Here is a 22,778-nt window from a genome sequence, read left to right as displayed (position 1 = left end):
AAATTATGAGACTACTTAACATCAGGGTTAAGGAAAATGCCCAGTGCAGTCACCCACAATCTCACATGTGTATAAATACTAATTCTGACACTACTTAACCTCAGGGGTTAGAGATAACACCCAGTGCAGCCACTCACAATCTCACATCTGTATAAATACTAATTCTGAGTCTACACAAAGTACACTTGTGTACACTTACCATAAATGTAGATGTTTGAGTGTATTCACTCTTGCAGTCATTACATTTGGGTTATCTTCTTGCAGTAGCCCTAAGTCGGCCTGATTAAGAAAGTCTTGGGTCCTGCGTCGGTTGCTGTCCCTTCTTCCATGACTTCAGGTCATCAGGGGTATAAAACATGCACCCGACGCCATTACATCTGTTTTTCTTGCTCCAGATGTCAGGTGCCCCCCCTAATGGGAAGCAATTACATCTATAATACAAGGATATACCTCCAACAAAAAAGCAAATACACCAAAAAACTTTTTGAGCATAGTAAGTGAGAGTAGAGGAATAGCCAAAAGAAGAAAGGGGGCTGCAGGGAGGGTAGCCAGGACTGCAACAGTGAATACATTTGAACATCTACATTTATGGTAAGTGTACACAACTGTACTATGTTCTCCGTATTTCACTGTTGCAGTCATTACATTTGGGTAGATTCCCAAAGCTAAGGTTGGGAGGAGGAATTTAAATAGAATTAGGACCAGCTATAAGGCCCTGCAAGACTGCAGTGGCAAAACCAGCTCTGGATTTAGAGAAAATTGGCAAATGATAATGCTTGGTCAAAGTATGTACAGAACTACAGGTAGCAGCTTCTAGGATGTCCCTTGTAGGGACATCCCTGAGAAAGGCTGTAGAGGTAGTTGCAGCCCTGGTTGAATGGGGTCTGATGCCCTGTGGGAGAGGTTTTCCATTGTGCTTATAGCAGAAATGAATGCAGTGGCCTATCCATTTTGAAATGGTTTGCTTTGAAATAGCTTTCCCCTCCATTCCTGCAGCAAATGCCACCAGCAGTTGTTCAGATTTCCTTTGAGGTTTAGTCCTGTCCAAGTAGAATCTAAGTCGTCTGTGCACATCCAAGGCGTGCAGTATCTGTTCCCCTTTGTTCTGTGGGTTAGGAAAGAAGGTAGGTAAATTAATGGACTGATTAAGAGCCACACTGGATGCCACCTTGGGCATGAAGGAGGGACTGGTTCTGAAGGACACCCTGTCCGCATGAAAGATGATGAAAGGCTCCACTGCCACAAGGGCCTGTAACTCAAGATACCCTTCTTGCAGAAGTGATTGCTAAAAGGAAAGCTGTTTTCCAGGAAAGGAATTTTAAATCTGCACTAGCAGCTGGCTCGAAAGGAAGAAGAGTGAGTTTCTCCAAGATAAAGTTAAGGTCCCAGGCTGGTGTAGGAGCTCTCCTGGGTGGCCTTAAATTTTCTGGCCCCGCTGAGGAACTGCTTGAGCAGTAGGTGAGAGAAGAGGGGAGGCTCTGTGCTATAATGAGCTGAAACGGCTGAGGCATGAATTTTGATGGAGGAAAAGGACAAGCCCTTATGAAGCATCTCAGTCAAATATTGTAGAATTTGAGGTAAATTGGGCACTGCTGCGCTCATCCCTTGAGATTGGTTCCAGGTACAAAATCTTTTCCATTCTGCAGCATATGATTTTCTAGTACTAGGCCTCCTAGCCTCTAAAATTATACCCATCACTGATTTACTGAGAGGTGGTAAAGGAGAGATTAGGTAATTAGCCAGGCTGCTAGGTTCAGGGTTTGCAGCTGAGGGTGCAGAATCTGGTTCTCCTGCTAAGACAACAGGGAAGGAGTCTGAGGCAGGTACCATGGGGCCAAGCATGACACACTGTGCAGGAGGGGTAGCAGTGCTTGTGTGGCCAGTCTGGTGCAATTAAAATAATCCTTGGCTTGTCCTGTTTGATCTTTAGTAGTACCTTGGAGAGCAGAGTCAGAGGAGGAACAGCATAAACTGATAGGTTCTTCCAGCTGAAGGATAGAGCATCCACTTTCCAAGATAGTTTGTGGGGAATCCTTCTGCAAAATTTGTCCAACTGATGGTTCTGGGGGGAGGCAAACAGGTCTATAACTGGGCTCCCCACTTGCTTGTCAACATGTTGAAAATCCTTGGTTCCAGTTTCCACTCATGTGGGTCCATGAGGTTTCTGCTTAGTCCATCTGCCAGTGTACTTAGTTTTCCTGGCAGGAACGGAGCTTGTAGATTCACTTGGTAGCTCAAGGCTGTGTTCCACAATGCCATGGCTAGTCTGCAGAGGGGGTAAGAGTGTGTACCCCCTGCTTCTTTATGTACCACATGACCGTGGTGTTGTCCGTCTTTACCATTAATTGCCCTGGAAGAATGTGGTCCTTCAAGGCTGTCAGAGCATTCTGTACAGCTAACATTTCCTTTTGATTTATGTGTAGGTGCATTTGACTTGGGTTCCATTTGCCCTGAATGCACTTCCTTGCCAGGTGAGCCCCCCATGCATAGTCTGATGCGTCTGTTGTTAAGGTTTGGGTGGCAGGAGGTAGTGTGAATGGTAGTCCCTTGTTTTGATGGCAGGCCTCTGCCCACCAAAGGAACTCTAGGAGTAGGCAAGGTATGATAGGAATCATAGCTTCTAGATCCTGTGAATGTTGACACCATAGGCTTTTGAGATAACATTGCAGTTTCCTCACATGCAGCCTTGCATATGGAATTAGAAGAATGAAGGAGGCCATGAACCCCAAGACTTGCAGTATTTGCCTTGCAGATAACTGTGTTTTTGTGTCCACTTGTTTGAAGTAGGTTGTCAAATGAGTCCGTTTCTCTGGCGTGAGGAAAGCCATCTAGGAAGTTGTATTCAAGCTTGCTCCGAGGAATATAATTTATTGACATGGTACCAGGTGGGATTTCTTTTCGTTTATGGTGTACCCAAGACAAGCCAATACCCTTTGAACAAATGCCAGATGATTCAAAAGTATGTCCTGGCTTTCTGCCTGAATTAGACAATTGTCTAGGTATGGATATATTTGAATAATTCTTTGCCTGCAGAATGCAATGACTGGAGCTAGGCACTTTGTGAATACCCTGGGCGCAGTAGATAAGTCAAAGGGCAGTGCAGAGAACTGATAGTGCATGTAGCCTGCTTTGAAGCGTAGGTATCTTCTGCAAGACTCCCTGATAGGGATGTGCAGGTATGCTTCTTTCAAGTCTAGTGTTGCCAACCATGCATCTTTGCCTAGCATAGGAAGCAGCTAATGAAGAATCAGCAACTTGAATTTTGGAATCACCAGAAAGGTATTTAGAGTAGAAAGGTCCAGGATAGGACGCTATGTATTGCATTTTCTGGGTACCAGAAAAAGTCTTGAATAGAAGCCTTGTCCCTTATCCTCTTCTGGTACCAAATGAATAGCCCCCATGCTTAAGAGAGAGAGTACTTGATTTTGGGCCTCTGCCCACTGATTTGGGGGTAGATCTGGCCACCTGCTTGGTGTTGGTAAGGTGTGGAAGTGAAATCTGTATCCTTGGGAGACTACATTTAAAACCCATTCATCCTGGGTAATGAGTTCCCAATTTCTGGCCTGCAGACCAGAAACCCATTCGTCCTGGGTAATGAGTTCCCAATTTCTGGCCTGCAGACCAATCTTTCCTTCTAAAAGAGCATTCAGTTGGGAAGTGCTTGGAAGTTTTAAAAGCAAGTCATTGAGACGGTTTTCCCCAGGGGGGAGTCTTGCTACTCCCTGATTTGGGTGTGGAAACCCCCCACTGCTTAGTCTTGTGTGTCCATGGGACTGAAATCTGGGGTTTCTGCTGTGTCTGGGTTTGGCTTGAGAAGACCTGGAAGGGGCTGGAAAGGACCAATTCTTAAAGGGCCAGTGCCTACTAAATCTAGGACGTTGAACTTGTAAGAAATCTTTAACAGTTTGCATGGATTTAGCTTTATCTTCCATCTTTTTAAGAACTTCCTCAGCCTTGTTGCCAAACAGATGGTCCTGGTTTAAGGGAACATCCAACAATTTAGCTTTAACATGATCAGGCAAAGATTGCTCCTTAAGCCAAGCATGCCTTCTGAGCACAGACCCAGTAACAGCAGTCCTGCAAGAGGCCTCTAATGAATCAAATCCACATTGCAAAGTATGTTTTCCAACCTGTTCAGCAGAATGCATTAAATCCTGTAATTCTTTATTTTCCGCACAGTCAGGAATCAACATCATTTTCTGTTTAAGCAATCCAATAACATGTTGCTGATACTCTAACATATGAAACTGGCAGTTTACAGCCCTAATGGCAAAGGTTGCAAAAGTGTAAACCTTCTTACCCTATCTATCCAGCGCCCTGGAGTCTCTTATCAGAAGGGGTAGGATTTTTAGCAGTAGAAGCCTTAATGCCCTTGGGTCCCTGTGAAATAGTCTCTGGATCCACAGTAGGATTTTTAAAATGGAACTTGTGTGAATCAGGAACTCTGTAATATCTGTCAGGTTTTCTGGGAGTAGGAGGCAAAGAATCAGGGGCCAAATTATATTCCGAAAAAGCATCATCAAAATTGTCTAGTACAGGAGGAATAGCTAAAGGCCTATGCTGAAGCAGGAATAAGTAATCCCTAAGCCTCTTTTTTGTATCAGAAAAATCCTGGCTTTCCCAGTGGAAATGCTCCCTTAGAGTATGTAAAGTTTCACCAAAAGAAAAATCCTCTGGAGGGGAAGCAGAGGGAATAGAGTCCTCTGCATCAGAATCATCATAAGTAGATAAGGGCAAATCCAGATCATTAGAATCAGAAAAATCAGAATCCTTGTCAGATGATTCATAAACAACTTCAGTCCTAGGTCTCTTAGAAGGGGGAGGTTGGCTTCCCCTGATTAGAGTTATAAGATCTTCAGCCATTCTTATCATTTGTTTTTTAGGCATAGAGGCCTGAGCATGCGGCCTGGGCGTCGTTTTTTTAGCATGGTTCGAGATTTAGGCCTAAAAGAAGAAGGAGGTGTCGGTTTAATATACAAGTCAGTAGGCCTGAATACACTCTCAAAAGCCAGTGCATGCACATCGGCTCCAGACCCATCCAAGGTACAGACATCCGCGGGTTCCATAGCTGAAGCATCTCGCGGCATACCAGACTCCAAATGGGTCTCAGTAAAGGCCTGAGAATCAGAAGTAGCGGGTATCAGGGGCTGCAAAAGCACCTCAATGAGTACCAGCGAACTGACGACTGGCTTAGGAGAAGCGCTGTTGGCAGTTTTGGACCTCAGCGGCCTGTTTCTGTCTTTATATTTGCGTTTTTTCAAAATCCCGGTAGTCGGATGGCTAACTGACGACATTTCTGGCTAATTAAACCGAGAACCGAAATATTTAGAGGCGAAAATATACCGACGATGGAAGTGCGTGGAATAAATAAAGCACAAAACCGACAGCAAGGTACGTCATGGTCAGGGCCTAGGCAAGGAATACAGTACGAATGAAAATCTTTATGAGGAATTTGCTTTCCGCAAGTAATGCCATTATTAGCTTTTACTGACATCAGTGAGGAGCAAGAAAAAGTTTCCCCAATGGGGTACTTAGTCTTAGTTGAAGACTTTGGTTCTGAAACACGAAAACGAAAATTTCAGGAGTCGGCCGACCGGCACTTGCGAACTGCTTCTGCTTCGGGCACTGCACGGCAAGAAAGACTTATGTAATGGCATCGGCTGCATGTTTTATACCCTTGACAACCTGATGTCATGGAAGAAGGGACAGCAACCGACGCAAGACCCAAGACTTTGTTAATCAGGCCGACTGAGCGCTACTGCAAGCAGATAACCCAAATGTAATGACTGCAACAGTGAAACACAAAGAACATCCTCAGGGGTTAGGGAAAACGTCCAATGCAGCCACCCACAATCTCACATTTGTATAAATACTAATTATGAGACTACTTAACCTCAGGGGTTAGGGAAAACACCGAGTGCAGCCACCCATAATCTCACATCTGTATAAATAGAAACTTTGAGACAACTTAACCTCAGGAGTTAGGGAAAAAGGTGAGTGCAGTCACCCACAATCTCACATCTATACAAATACTAACTCTGAGACTACTTAATCTCAGGGGGTTACGGAATACGCCCAGTGCAGCCACCCACAATCTCACATCTGTATAAATACTAACTCTGAGACTACTTAACCTCAGGGTTAAGAAAAATGCCCAGTGCAGCCACCACCAATCTCGCATCTGTACAAATACTAACTCTGAGACTACGTAACCTCAGGGGTTAAGGAAAACACCCACAATCTCACATGTGTATAAATACTAATTCTGAGACTACTTAACCTCAGCGTTAAGGATAATGCCCAGTGCAGTCACCCACAATCTCACATGTGTATAAATACTAATTCTAAGACTATTTCACCTCGGGGGTTAGGGAAAACGTCCAGTACAGTCACCAACAATCTCACATCTGTATAAATACTAATTCTGGGACTACATAACCTCAGGGGTTAGGGAAAACACTCAGTGCAGCCACTCATAATCTCACATCTGTATAAATACTAATTCTGAGACTACTTAATCTCAGGGGTTAGGGAAAATGTCCAATGTAGCCACCCACAATCTCACATCTGTATAAATACAAATTCTGGGATTACTTAACCTCTGGGGTTAGGGAAAAGCCCAGTGCAGCCACCCACAATCTTACATCTGTATAAATTGTAATTCTGAGACTAAACCTCAGGGTTTAGGGAAAACACCAAGTGCAACCACCCACAATCTCACATCTGTATAAATACTGATTCTGAGACTACTTAACTTCAGGGGTTAGGGAAAACACCTAGTGCAGCCACCAACAATCTCACATCCATACAAATACTAATTCTGAGACTACTTAACCTTAGGGGTTAGGGAAAATGCCCACTGCAGCCACCCACAGTCTCACATCTGTATAAATACTAACTGTGAGACTACTTAACCTCAGGGATTAGGGAAAATGCCCAGTGCAGTCCCCCACAATCTCACATCTGTATAAATACTAACTCTGAGACTACTTAATCTCAGGGAGCTCGGGAAAACACCCAATGCAGCCACCCACAATCTCACATCTGTATAAATACTAACTCTGAGACTACTTAACCTCAGAGGTTAAGGAAAAAGTACAGTTTTGTACCTACCATAAATGTAGATGTCCGATAGATATGCAACTGCAGTCATAACATATGGGTTGCCCTGCCTCAGGCAGCCCTCGGTCAGCCGGATTCCAAAGTCTGGGTCCGACGTCGGCTGATGTCACATTTCTCTCCGACGTCAGAGCGGCTGGAGTACATAAGCATCAGCCAACACCATTTCTTCAGTGTTTCTTGCCCCAGATGCCAGGTGCCCTCCAAGGAAGGCTGTAATCCAACTGGAAGACAAAAACAGGATTCCAGACAAATAAGTAAGCAATAAACAGATACACCATAACAGATATCCCCAGCTAAGAGAAACAGGGATAGGAGTGGACCCAAGGCATAGAGGGGTATGGAGGGAGGGAAAATCCGACTGCAGTTGCATACCTATCGGACATCTACATTTATGGTAGGTACAAAACTGTACTATGTCCTTCAAGAATGCAACTGCAGTCATAACATGGGTTGAATACCATAGCTTAGCTGGGGGAGGAGGAATGCTCTAGGAAAGAGATGGTGTGGCAATCAAACCCTGCAAGACTGCCGAAGCAAAGCCTGCTCTGGATCTGGAATATAAAGGGAGATTGTAGTGTTTGGAGAATGTATGCACGGAGCTCCATGTAGCAGCTTCTAGAATGTCTTTTGTAGGCACCCCTCTTAAGAATGCTGTAGAGGTGGCTGTAGCTCTGGTGGAGTGTGGTCTGACATTGGCTGGAACATTCTTCCCATGGAAGGAATAACAAAATCTGATGCAATGTCCAATCCATTTTGAAATAGTCTGTTTGGAAATTGCTTTTCCTTGTACTCCAGGGGCGTAAGCTACAAAAAGCTGATCAGACTTCCTACTGGTCTTGGTTCTGTCCAGGTAGTAGCGAAGATGTCTGTGAATGTCCAAGGTATGCAACAGTCTTTCCCCTTTGCTCTCAGGATTGGGGAAGAAAGTAGGCAGGTGAATAGCTTGATTTAAAGAAACCCTAGATACCACCTTTGGCATAAAAGTAGGGTTGGTTCTTAAGGAGACCCTGTCTCTGTGAAAGATTATGAACGGTGGTGTTGCCATTAGGGCCTGTAGTTCCGAAACCCTTCTTGCTGAGGTAATTGCCAACAGGGAAGCTGTCTTCCATGATAAAAATTGTAAGTCCACTGAAGCTGCTGGCTCAAAGGGAGGTAGAGTCAGTTTTTCTAGGACAAAGTTGAGGTCCCAAGCTGGCACTGGAGCCTTTCTTGGTGGCTTAATGTTCTTGATTCCCCTGAGGAATTGCCTTAACAAAGGATGTGAAAACACAGGCGGATCAGTGTTATATCTAGCTGAGATAGCTGGAGCATGTATCTTTATGGAAGAATATGAGAGTCCATTCTGTAGCATATCTGCCAAATATTCCAGGATGAGTGGGATATTCAATAATGATGCATCATGTCCCTTGCTGGTATTCCAAATGCTGAATCTCTTCCATTTTGCTAAGTAAACCTTTCTGGTGGATGGTCTTCGAGCTTCTGTTAATATCTGCTGAACTTCCTTGGAGAGAGATAGATTGAGGTTATTCATGGGATCTCCCAGGCTGTTAGCTGCAGTGTCTGAAGGTTTGGATGCACTGTTTTGAAGTTGTGTTGAGTCAAAAGTAGGGGCCATTGGGGAAGGGCCCACTTTTTGTTGTGACATATGCTCCGTAGTAGTGGGTACCAGTGTTGTCTTGGCCAGTCTGGAGCTATTAGGATCCCCTTGGGCCTCTCTGCTTTGATCTTTAGTAACACCTGTGGTCATCAGTGGCAGAGGTGGGAATGCATAGATTTTTAGAAAGTTCCAGGTGAATGAAAGAGCATCTATTTTCCAAGCTTGTGGATGGTATGTCCTTGAACAGAATTTTTGTAGATGATGGTTGAGGTGGGAGGCAAATAGGTCTACTTCTGGCCTGCCCCATGTCGAGGTGAGTTGTGTGAAGATTTTCGGATGTAACCTCCACTCGTGTGGATCTATGAAATTCCAGCTTAGGCTGTCCGCCAGCACATTGTCTTTGCCTGGAACAAACTGGGATTGCAACTGTATGTTTAGGCTCAGTGATTTTTCCCAAAGATTCATTGTCAGTCTGCAAAGGGGGTAGGAATGGGTACCCCCTTGCTTATGTACCACATCACAGTGGTGTTGTCTGTCCGTATCAGCCTCGATGGCATGCATTACTGCCAGCATTTCCTTTTGGTTTATATGCAGATGTGTTTCCTTTGGAGACCATTGTCCTTGTATACATCTGCCCTCCATGTGCGCCCCACCATTGTCCTTGTATACATCTGCCCTCCATGTGCGCCCCCCCATCCAAGGTCTGAGGCGTCTGTGGTCATGGTCTGTGTTATCTGAGGTTTTTTGAATGACATACCTGTGTTTGCCTGGCTTACCGAGGCCCACCATAGGAATTCCTTTTGTAGGCATGGAATGAGCGGTATGGTTGTCTCTAGGTTGTTGCTGTGCTGAGACCATAGGCTTTTTAGGTACCACTGAAGCTTTCTCATGTGTAGTCTTGCTAATGGAACCAGGAGAATGCAGGATGCCATGTAACCCAGGGCCTGTAGGAATCCCCTTGCAGTCATCTGGGTGAGTTTTGCCAAACCTTTGAAATAATGAGTTAACTTCTCTTGCTTGTCTTCTGTCAGGTAAGCCATTTGAGAGGCTGTGTCTAGACTGGCTCCTAAGAAGGTTATTTGCTGGGATGGCTGAAGTCTTGACTTTTGGAAGTTGACTGTGTATCCCAGAGCCTGTAGCAATTGTATGACGTAGTTCAAGTTTTTTCTCAAAATCAATTTGTCGTCCGCTTGTATGAGGCAGTCGTCCAGGTATGGGTAAATTTGGATCCCCTGGAGCCTGCAATGAGCAATTACTGAAGCCAGGCATTTTGTAAATACTCTGGGCGCAGTAGATAAGCCAAATGGCAATGCTGAGAATTGATAATGCTCTGGCCCTGCAAGAAATCTGAGGTATCTTCTGCAGCTGTGTCTGATAGGGACATGCAGGTATGCCTCCTTGAGGTCCAGAGTAATCAGCCAAGACCCCTTGCCCAGCATGGGAAGGAGTTGCTGTAGAGTCAGCATTTTGAACTTTGGTACTATGAGAAAAGTGTTTAATGCGGACAAATCCAGTATTGGTCTCCATTGAGTTTCTTTTCTTGGAACAAGGAACAGTCTTGAGTAAAAACCCTGGCCTTGTTCTTGTTGTGGAACTCTTTCTATTGCTTTGATCTGAGCAAGCAGAGAAATTTGCTTGATAGCCTCTGCCCTCTGGTTTTGTGGTAGGTTTGGCATGCCTTGTTTTCTTGGTAAGGTATGAAAGTGGAACCTGTAACCTTGGTCTATAATGTCCAAAATCCATTTGTCCTTTGTCAATCTGTGCCAATTGTCTGAAAACAGAGATAATTTTTCCGCCCAAGGGAGCTTCTATTTGCTCCTTGGTCAGCGGAAGTAGAGGAAAGTCATTGAGATTGTCCCTGTGGGGCAGGGGAGACCCCTGTGTCACTTCTTTGGTTTGCTGGTTGCCATTGTCGTCCCCTGTACGAACCTCTGTATTGTCCTCTTCCTCGCCACGCCTGTTTTACCCCTTTGAAATCTTTCAGGATTAGGAAAGGACCAGTTTTAGAAGGCCAATTCCTGCTGAATCTGGGTGGCTGAACCTGGAGGAAATCTTTGACCGTCTGAACTGATTTTGCTTTTTCCTCGATGGACTTTAACACATCTTTAGCATTAGTACCAAAAACTTGTTCTTTTCCAAAGGTGCATCAAGACGTTTTGCCTTAACATGATCTGGTAGAGGTTGTTCTTTTAACCATGCATGTCTACGAATGACCGCCCCTGTCATAGCTGCCCTACATGAAGCTTCCAATGCATCATATCCACACTGCAGAAAGTGATTGCTGACTTGCTGAGAATTATGTACAGCTTCCTGCAAAGACTTCCTGTCTAAAGGTTCAGGAGAGGCCAATGTTTTCTGTAAATCATCTAACAGGTAATCCTGGTATTGAAACATATGGAAGAGGCAATTCAGAGCTCTCATAGATAAAGTAGTGGAGGTGTAGACCTTTTTCCCCATCTCTCTAATGACCTAGCTTCCCTGTTGGAAGGCAAGGGATTTTTGGAGGTGGATGCTGAAACCCCTTTAGGTCCCTGAGAAATAGTTTCTAAATCAACAGCATGGGCCCTAAAGAAATGAGAATGTGTTTCTGAGACCCTATAATATCTGTCTGGCTTGGCTGGGGCAGGAGGAAGAGTATCCGGGGTAACACTGGAGTCAGAGTATAGGTCATCCAAAACATCAAGTACAGGAGGTATAGCCAGGGGCCTGTGTTGGGGCTTTTTAAGGAAGGTTCGAAGGCGCTTTCTGGAATCAGAATATTCCTGGCCTTGCCACTTAAAATATTCCCTCATGGTATGCAGAACTTCCCCAAAAGAAATATCCTCAGGAGGGGAGGCCGAGGATGGAATCCTCTGCATCCGAGTCCTCATAGGTCTGGAAGGGCTCTTCCTGGCCATCGGAGTGAACAGAGTCCTCAGAATCTTCATCTGAAGGGATAGGGTCAGAGGGTTCAACCCGGGCCTCTTATCAGGAGGAGGCTGGGATCCCTCTCAGGATGGGCCTGTGAACCTCTAATCATGGAAATTAAGTCTGCGGCCATAGTCATGATTTGTGTTTCAGGAGTAGGCTGAGGTAAGGCCTTAACAGTAAGGTGCTTGGTCTTGCTGGCTGCCTTAGCATGTGTGTAGGCCTTAATAGACATGGCCATAGGAGGCCTAGCAGCTCCACGTGCAGGAGTGACCTTATCTACAGCAATGGTCTCGGGCATTTCCTCGGTTTCAGTATCCGGAGGAAAATCTATAACTGGCGTCGGTGTGGCCTCCGGTATCGGAGGTGTCGGTAAAGCGGTGTCTTCGGTTCGGAGCAGTGAAATAACCGTCTCAGGGGGAACCGGAGCACTCGCGGTAGGTTTTGGCGTGGAGTCGGTGGAAGACGCGGGCCGAGGATGTCGGTCCCGGTCTTTTCGTTTCTTAGGAGTCTGCGATGTCGGAAGTTCCGACGGCATTGTATAAGCGAATTTATCACCGAAAAAGTCTTCAGCGAACTCCGCCCGGCACCTAAGAGTGCGCTTATTGAAGCGAGCACAGGCGACACAGGCCGAGACGTCGTGGTCTGGGCCAAGGCAAGGAAGACAGTAAGAGTGGAAATCCTTATGAGGTATTTGTTTACCACAAGACAGACAATTGTTAACTTTTTCAGTAATTTCTGACATCGGCTGAGGCAAGAAAAGATCCCCAATGGGGTACTTAGCTTTTTTGATGACTTCGGATTCGAAGAATACAGGAGCTGACCGACCGGCACTTGCGAACTGCTTTTGCTTCGGGCACCGCGCGGCAAGAAAGACTGAAGAAAATGGCGTCGGCTGATGCTTATATACTCCAGCCGCTCTGACGTCGGAGAGAAATGCGACATCAGCCGACGTCGGACCCAGACTTTGGAATCCGGCCGACCGAGGGCTGCCTGAGGCAGGACAACCCATATGTTATGACTGCAGTTGCATTCTTGAAGGACATCGTCCAGTGCAGCCACCCACAATTTGACGTCTGTATAAATCCTAATTCTGAGATTACTTAACTTCAGGGGTTAGGGAAACACCTAGTGCAGCCACCAACAATCTCACATCTGTATAAATACTAATTCTGAGACGACTTAACTTCAGGGTTAAGGAAAATGCCAAGTGCCGCAACCCATAATCTCACATGTGCATAAATACTAATTCTGAAACTACTTAACCTCAGGGGTTAAGGAAAACACTGAGTGCAGTCACCCACAATCTCACATCTGTATAAATACTAATTCTGAGACTACATAACTTCAAGGGTTAGGGAAAACACCCAGTGTCGCCACCTACAATCTCACATGTGTATAAATACTAATTCTGAGACTACTTATCCTCAGGATTAAGGAAAATGCCCAGTGCAGCCATCCACAATCTCACATGTGCATAAATACTAGTTCTGAGACTACTTAATCTCAGGGGTTAAGGAAAACACCCAGTGCAGCCACCCACAATCTCACATCTGTATAAATCCTAATTCTGACACTACTTAACTTCAGGGGTTAGGGAAAACGCTCAGTGCAGCCACCCACAATCTCACATCTGTATACATACAAACTCTTGAGAATTATTAACTTTACAGGTAAAGGAAAACACCCACTGCAGTCGCCCACGATTTCACATTTATAAACATATGAAATCTAAGACTGCTTAACCTCATAAGTTAGGGGAAATGCAGAGCACAGCTACCCACAATCCTATATCTATAGTCTTACTTTGTGACTGCTTAACCTTATGGCTTACGGAAAATGCCTACTGCGGCCACCCCCAGTCTCTCATTAATCCTCTGAGCATGCTCAATACCTGTCGATGTTAAGTTTTGCAACGTTTTTCAACTGACGTTATAGGATGTTGTTCTTGTGTCTGTTCGGTGGAGTGCTACACCTGTATCTACATATACATCACACGCAGGCCTGTGTGTTTCTCATGCTACATCTAAGAAGTCTGTGTTTAAAGTTTGCATTACGAAGGGCATTCTCTCAGTCAAACACCTGCTGGGACCAACACTTGGATTCCACTTACAATTAGAGGATCAGGGTAGAGTCCTAATCAAGCTGTCCTGGAGCTGCTCCCACAGATTACTTAAGAATCAACAGATTTTTTTACATGTGCATTGTAACCAAGGGAACCATGAGAACACTCATCCCTCAGCAGAACCCCATTCAGACCTATTTCAATTCTATCAAATTTTGGGTTTCTCCAGTTATAAAAGAAGCCAACAACCTTAATTTCATTGGCAATGTCATAAATACACTAATTGTCTCACAAAAACCTTCCACAAGGAAAAGAGGAAATGCTTTGTTCACTGGGCTGCTAAAGAAAGCATACAGCAACTGCTACCACACCTCTGGATCATGTATCAAGATATTTAGCAGACCTATTACTGCACAAAGGTTCACCTTGTGGCAATCAGCCCCCTTTGCCCTAACTTTGACTGCCAACCTCAAATATCTCTCTTGGAAAATGCTACTTCTAGTAGCCAGAGCATCAGCCAGAAGGGTGCCAGAATAAAAGGTCTTAGTAGTAAAGCCCTCATTTACTTTTATCAGAAAGACAGGGTGACTCTCTGAAACAGCCCCTCCTTCAAGTATAAAGTTGCACTTAAAACAAATGTAAACAATGACTTTCATTTACTTGAGATTTTCATAAATATCAAAACAAAGTTGAATACATCTAACATTGCACATGATATGACGCTACAACAGCAGGACCAGGGAGATTATAAAAAGCACATTATCTCTTTGACTCCTTTATTCTACAAAGGTTTATGTGTTTCCAAAAATCACACTGTCTAGGTGGATTTCACACTTTATCAAATTCTGCTACATCTCAGTGGGCTGTGACTTGCCAGCTACACCTAAGGCCCAATGTAGGATGGCAATGGCCATGTCATCTGTGTCCCTCAAAAGTTACTCTATTGACAACAAGTTTGCTGTAGCACTAATGGTCTAATCTTAACACCTTCACCAAGTACTACAAACATAGATATCGCTGCCAAACGCAAGATATATAACAAATGTGTCCAGCTTTGGCAAGACATCCCTCCCAACCAAAGTATGCAATGATATGGTGAATTCAGCCAGTTACATTCCAGTCTCTCCTACATGCAGTAGGCAGAGGGTAGCACAGACTTTAGTGCACTTTCACCTTTTTCAGTGTTGCTTGATTCGTGTGTCTTCAGGTACAATATACAGCAACACAAAGAGATGGAAGCCAAGCACCATCAAGGGAACAAAGAGATGTAACTGTCTGAAAAGTTCAAGGTACCAAGTGGTCTTAATGCCTGTGGCATATAGTCGTAGAGGTTAATGAAAGTGAGCACATTTGTTACATACATACTGTTAATGGTTACTATAAGCACACAGCATTCGCTTCGGTTCCCATGTTTACTAGATAGAGTCACTAAGCCCCGTCGCTCATTTATTCGCAATGCTGAGGACTTTTAAACATCACATTTTCATTTTCTTTGGCAATCTGATCAGCAGTCATTCACTTTGTTTTATCCACTACCTACATTAAGCAGTAGATACGCTCCAAGGCAGCAGTAATGCTGCTAGTGAAACATAAAAATGTAGGACTGCTACGCTCCACAATGCTGGTCTCATCACACCAGTCTGAATAGTCCGTATTTTATCACTGTGACCACAAAACAAATTACAAACCAATTTCAGTAGCCTGAGGCTGCTTAACACATTGACAAAAGCTGTAATAGCTAGAATTAATGTTGTCTCTTCTGTCTGTCCCTTTAAGGAAGACTGAAAATGAATAGTAGTCTAGACTCCCAAAGTAAAATGGACCGACTGACTGACTGATGCCTTGACTGACTGAATTTTTGACATACAAAGCATGTAGGCCACCTACCATTTTCACTTTGTGCTGCTGCAAGATCTCATCCAGGTGCTGCCTCTTCTTGTAGTTGAAGTAAAAGTTCTTGCACTGTGAAACTGTCTTGGAGCCCACCATCTTTGAAATGGCTGACCAGTTTCTCCCATGTTCAAGAAGAGCTGAAAAGAAGAAAACAAAGCACTCATTTAATTTATTGCAGAAATGTTTATCTAAAAAGTACATTAACTGAACAAATGAGACTCAAAGAGTAGCAGCTAGCCGAGTACTACAACCTGTAACATACACCACATCACTACCCCTGGACAAGGAATATTTCCTGAATGTCGTGTCAGCTAGGGTGACACACTGTTAATTCTACCACAATGTCTTATTAAGAGCCAGGGGAGTAATGCCACATACTATCAGATAAATTATGAATAATCATCTGTAAGAGCCTTCACACATGTGCAGTGATAAAATATCAGGGTAAACGGGAGTTGGTGTTATCCATCAACAGAAACAGCTTCAAGGTCAACACACAGTACCTGTGTTAAGGGCAGGCAGAGAAGAAAGGTCCATCAGGCACTGTTGAGAAAGAAATGGTACCACGACTGTCAAGCTATTACAATGACTACAGAGTCTAAATCACAGGTACACACAACAAAGTACCCCATTTATCATTCAAGGCTTCCCAGTTTGGCAGTGCAACCTGGAGAGGTAAGATAATGAGCTAAAAATGAGCAATGCGACTCCCCACAAGCACTTGCCTCCTCTTGGCTTACACGGCCCAATTCCAGCAACAGCTGCAGCTCTGGCATGACTTTTCTCTTCTTACACATGGGCTCTATCTTGTCATTCCCAGATATAACCTCCTGACAACCCAACTTCCTAGAAGATGTAACTTATGAATTTTCCATTGATGGACAGTCTGAGAAGCTGGGCATCTGAAGCTCATTACACAGTAGGCAAGTGGGTAAAATGTATATAAACAATGACATAAATGACAAGATTTGCTCTCAATATGTGCCTTACACAGCCTCAAACAACTTTAGTGACAGATCACTTGCAAAAACAAAATGGCACAACATACTGCACACAGTTCCTGTTTTTCCCTAGCCATAATACAAGGTATAATGGACATTACAACATAGTAGCTGATGCAGTTACTCCACAGATTCACTTCTTAATAGTTCCAGCTGCAAAATTATAATAATCAATAATCTGCAAAATCCAAAAGCCTAGTTTAAATGCAGTGACCACATCTTAGCAGTTTCACTTCCCATAATATGAAAAGCATTATAATACACATCAAAACCATACATTCTTAGATGAAATTTCACCATGAACTAAATAAAAACAGCATCTCAGACACTGTGCAAATGTTATTGCAAAACTACTGCCCCTAATCACAAAACAGAGCAGCACACACATTACTCTAATATACACTATGCCCAACATATGGCTCTGCATACGAGCTGTGGTCATGCGACAGATATATGACCTAGGAAAAGTAAAGCTTTGGTATCCCGGACGGACATCTGCGTTGATAACCCATATGTCAGGACTACTGTAACAGTGATTTCAGTCGAGACAGACTTCATAACTGTACGGCCCTCTCTACATGTATGTCCATATAAATGTTCTCACAGCCAAATTATAATAACCCAATTTCCTCTTCAACCTCATGCCAATAACTTTCCTAATACCTTGATTGCCCTAATAAATATCCCTCGCTAAAACATCCTGTTTTCAACAGCCCAATAAACGAGTATTGTTTCTAACCTAATCTTTCTGTTTCCATTCCTTTAAGACTTGCACAACATATACCGTAAAACCTGGCGCACGTACTATACTGTCACATACTTTGTGACTCTAGCCAGACTTTGGTCACCTTGTTTGATTCACTCTATGCGCTCACACAACCAGAATGTTTGGTTATAGCAACCTGTGTAGCATTTACTATGCAGTCAAAAAATGTTTATCTTATTTCAAATGAAATACTGTATTACAATAAAATGCAAGTTATTATTTTTTGCATAGTTACACAAAGACAGTTACATCGGTTAGGTTTCCTCTCGTCCCATGCTGAACTATGAACCACTGAAAATGGTTCAGTTGGATCAGCGCTCTACCTGAAACCCACTTTTCACCTTTAGGGTTTCCCCACTTCTTCAAATAAACACATAAGTCATATAGTTTGGAAGCCATAAAAAATGCTTTATTCTAACATTAAACCCAACTAGCCCTCAACTACAGCCTTTTCTGAACAGAAGGCAATGTGTGAGGAGCAATTTGGTATTAATGTTTTAATAAAGTGTATTTTTATGGCTTCCAAATTCTTTAAATTATGGATCAGTGCTCTACCCTGGTTAACAATATGCACATGCATACATTCAAAATAAATACATTGCAGGAGCCTTCCGACCCCATTTCCCCTTGTCCTTATAACATTAACTTCCCTTATCATTTGACTTTGTAACTGCTAGAAATATTCTCCTGACACCTTCAGAATTACTATCCATATGTGCTAGGCAAGTAAACACTTCATATTTAAGTCATAATTCATCCCTGCCTCATGGCATAAGGTCCAGAGTATCATGGGCTACAGCCAGGAAATTATCCTTTCCTTATGATAAGTTAATTAAATCATCCTGAATGCATAGAATTTTAGCAAAGCTATTAAAAACTGTCCTATGAAAAAACTCCTTTATTGTTAAAGATTTACAGACACACCATCTTCACACTCACAAAGTGTACTTGAAAGAATAACGGTCACACAGCCTGTGCTGTACATTCTGCACTCTCAAGCCACTACTATAAATACTTCTGGAAAGGTCAAAAATGTCCCATACCTGCCCCCATGTTAACAATGCTGGAGTGAACATTAGAATCCCCCAGTGCTGTTGTTTGTATTACTCTGGCAAAGACATCCAATCCACAGGATGGCTTCCTAGTAACCAATGACGTCAGTAAACCTCTGCATCATACACAACACTGTCCATTGATGCCACGCTGTTTTTGCAACAGGATTACTGACAATCATTTGCTAACATTTCCTCTCAGTTTCTGCAAAAGCTATTGTACAAGACCCATGTGGCTCTACTCCTGGGCCACTGTACTATACAGTACCATGGTTCATCAAATATTCCCCAATACTACCTAATTCTGACCTGATAGAATGTGCATATGTATGTGTGACAAGAGTACAGTCACAAAGAATGCATGAATTCTAAACAGATGTCCACACTGTGCAAATTACTTATTACTTACATCGGTGTAATGTAGATACACGGGAAGATTACAGCATTTGTTAGTGTTTGACACAGCAGTATACCACTACACAGACCATGCATACAGGTGAGTCTGAATAAAACATGAGTCAGCATATACCTGCATAATTCAGAGACACGCACACGTGCATGTACACACACACACACACACACACACACACACACACACACACACACACACGTGCACGCACATGCACATGCGCACACAAAAAAGATTACAGAATAAAATGTGTTACCTAACCAAAAAGGCAACAGAGAGCAGACACTGCAAAAGAAACTGGTGCAATACCTGGTATAGGTTGGCTAGTGGGGAGAAATGAAAGAATGAATATGGTGTAGGAACACAATGCAGAATATGAAATGATGAGACAAGAATATGCATCCATAAACGTTATTAGTTATTACTAAGCTACAAACAGTCTGAAGTAATCCGAAGACAGGAGGAACAGAGGGAAGCAGTAGCCATAAGATACAGACTCAGACTAGGGTAACAGAGCCGGTCACCATGGAACTCTGATAGGTATCACTTACCTTAAACCAGTTCCTTAAAAATGCTGTCTCACCACCAACAGACCACTACAACCTCTTTACCTATGCTTATTCACTTCAGTTGACATTCAAGGATGATCCTTTGACAAGAAAAACGTGCATGCTTCCCCAAGCTAGCCTATGGAAGATGTGTGTGTATGTGTGTGTCCCACATCATTTCAACACCTTCCCTCCTGCCTGAAGGGCTTCTAACTCAGACACTTTTAAATAATTCCACAGAATAATGGATGCAATTATCAGAACATGTCATCTCCTGCAGTCATCCCTTTCAGAACATCAAAGGGAAGGTATGTACATTCATGCATAACGCCTATGTTCAGTGAGATAAAATCAGTGTGAGGTGTGTGTATCTCCTATATATGGTACAGATTTGGAGTAAACAAATGTTCCATACGTACTTACCATAATGACAGATCTGTGTTGTCCGCTTCCTTCCTTCCTCGATGGATGGGTCTTCAGATCTGACCTCAAATACTTCAGCCACTCCAGACTTTTAATCCAAAGTTCAGGCTCCTCCCCTTCTCATAATCCTCTCCTGCCCCCAAAGTTACCTTGGAATGAGTTTGCCCAAGTGCCAAAAAATAAATCATTAATTTAGAATGTTACCTCATATTCTGCTATAACTGTGGCGGTGGTGCTGCGGTAGCGTTGTCGCCTCACAGTAAGACGTTGTCCTGTTCGATTCTCAGCTAACAGCGTCTTCGGTGTGGAGACATGCGTGAATGGGCATACCTTTGTTGAAGGTTGTGCTTCAGGGCTGGCAACTCGGCACGTAAAAATCTACTGCCAATCATTAGCGGACCGGAGTTCCGGTGTGGCGACCCCTAACCGGGAAAAACCGAAAGACACAAACAGACCTCATATTCTGCTATGGAGCTTAAACAGCATATGAAACAGACCCATGAAAAGGCAGTACATGTTAAGTACATAACTTCTGTATCTGATGCTGTCTCTTCTTTCCATTCATTAATGGATAGGACAGACTCCCCAGCTAATGAAATCCTTGGGAGGTCTATTGGAAGGATACTCCAGAGGATGGATGAACAAAATGCAGCCCCATCTCTACAGTGTAAATCCAATTTTAAATGAGAAATGAAGGTATGGACACTGTAGTGCAGATAACATCGGTGGAGGCTTTTGAAGAAGTAGCCACAGATCTACTTGAGTGAGCCTTAATGGGTTTGAGCAAAGCCAATCCTTTCTCTCGCTGTATCCATATGAAATGCAGTAAGATAACCATCTAGAAATTGTCAGTTTAGAGCCTCCCTGTCCCAATCTGGCTGTTAAGAAACAAACAGGTGATCACACTTTCTAAATTTCTTTATACTGTGAAGGTACAAATGGAGTTGATGATGTACATTTAACAAATGCAGCATGTCCTCTTTATTGGCAAAATTAGGGAAGAAAAATGCAAGAATGACTGATTTATCAAGGTCTCCCAACAGTCACCTTTGGAGTAAAGGATGGGGTCATTTGCAAGGACACTCTATTCTTAAAAAAGATGAGGTAATGAGATTTGCACAAAACATTTTGTAATCCTGACACACTTCAAACTGAAATAGCTGCCACCCAAAAATAATGTTTTCCAAGTTAGATAATTTGAAGTTCACTTTGGCTGCAGGTTCAAGGGGGGGGGGGGGGGGTGGAGTCCTACTTAAAGCCTGTAGTAGAAAAGTGATTTCCTAAGGAGGTGTAGGATCCCATATGCAGATCTGAGAAGGAAAGCACCCCAGAGGAACCCCCTGGACAATTTAAGGGAAGCAACAGAAGACTGATTTTCTCCAACATGAGAACTAGAAATGGACTTTGAAAGTAGAGTAGCTATCCCCATTGTGAAAAAATGGAAGCCAAAAGATCTAAAATGGCTGGAAGAGGGGCCTATGGAAGGACCCAAGGAGGGTCTATCAGATGAGGCAAGAGGAAGGGAAACCATATCTATCAAAGCAAGAAAGGGCCAGTGAGGATGACCATGAGGAAAAGCATACTGAAGCCCAGAGGGCCAAATGTGTATCAGAGTATCACTCGCTGACTCCCCCTCTTGGAGGATCAAGAAAAAGTATCTGCTGTACTCCATGTTGTGAGGGGAGGCAAGGAGATCACAGTGCTGCTGATCCCAGTGGCAGAAAAAAACTGTTCTGCCACCATTAGCTTGAAGGACCACACATGAGGCAGGGGAATAGACCTGCTCAACCTGTCCGCTAGGACACTGGATTTCTCCCAAATATGCATTGCTACCAGAAAGTGGTTAGAAGACATTGCCCACTGCCAAACTCTCATGGCTTGATGTACCAGACTACCGACATGTTGTCTGTCTGAATGGAAATCACTTCTAGAGGGAGGAAGTCCTGGAAGGCCTGCAACACAAGAAGACTGCCCTCATATTCAGTATGTTGATATGAAAACCGTCCTTGGAAGGGGATCACATGCCTTGAACAGTCCATCTCATTAAGTGCTCCCCACCCTAAATGGGAGGGGTCCGTCGTCACCATGGCTTGGGGAGGAGGCAGAACAAAGTTGTGATCTTGTGGGACCTTCTGAGACTTGAGCCATCAGTGTATTTGTTTTGTGCAGATGCCTGTGAGAAATACCTGAAAACTCATGGGTTCATGTCTGACGGGTCATTGCACTGAAAGTTGCTGGTTGCTTCTGGCAGGAAAGGACTGCTACTGCCTATTTGTGAGAGAGTGGCTAACCTGTTCTCTGAAAGTCTTGCTTTCTGGCGCTTCATATCCAAGTGAATTTTTATAAATTCTATTGTCTGAAAAGGAAGAAATTTGGACTTGTCGGAGTTCACTGTGATGCCCAGTTGAGTGCAAAGATGGTGCAAGGAGGATATGAGATAATCGTCTAGATACAAGATCACATTGAACCCTTATAGCCTGAGATGAGCTGCACCCACAACCATACACTTGGTGAACGCCCAAGGGACTGTGGTGAGACCAAATGGCAGGGCTCTAAATTGCAAATTCCTGGTTCCCAGCTGGAAGTGGAGGAAACTGATGGAGCACCTGTCCATCATTATGTGGCAGTATGCATCCTGAAGGTCTATTGTGCACATCCAGTTGCCTTTCCCAACTTTCTCAACAACAGGAGACTGTTTTCTCTTACATAAATGTTTGCCTATGTCGCAAGTAATAATTCAATAAAGATGTTTAAAAAATACTTATATGCCAATAATATTCAATTTTTATGCTGTTAATTAAATCTTTAATTAAAATGATCCACACCCATTTTAAAGAAATGTGCATCTCTGGAGGTATAGTATTTTCTCAGTGACTACTGATATGTCTTAATTTATAATGCACTTCTTAGATCAAGTTATAACTAATATGAAACATTTCTTTGTGTAGGTTTCCATATTACATCATGTAGACTGATGATGTTTGGCTTTAAGATA

General features: G+C 43.4%; 1 protein-coding gene across 8 annotated transcripts in view; it reads right to left on the bottom strand.

Annotated features, from left to right (window-relative positions):
• Nucleotides 1-22,778, bottom strand: part of NCOR2 (nuclear receptor corepressor 2) — a 3,277,114-nt gene that overhangs the window by 790,948 nt on the left and 2,463,388 nt on the right. For all 8 annotated transcript variants that reach the window (XM_044068530.1, XM_044068534.1, XM_044068533.1 and 5 more), the window contains one exon: nucleotides 15,579-15,721. In XM_044068530.1, coding sequence (XP_043924465.1) covers nucleotides 15,579-15,721 — 143 coding nt within the window. The remainder of the gene's footprint in view (nucleotides 1-15,578; nucleotides 15,722-22,778) is intronic.

Source organism: Protopterus annectens, chromosome 4.part0 (genome assembly GCF_019279795.1).
Source record: "Protopterus annectens isolate FY-2018-M chromosome 4.part0, PAN1.0, whole genome shotgun sequence".
NCBI lineage: Eukaryota > Metazoa > Chordata > Ceratodontiformes > Protopteridae > Protopterus > Protopterus annectens.
Note: the sequence above shows the minus strand (reverse complement) of the source record. Positions and strands in the feature narration are given on the sequence as shown.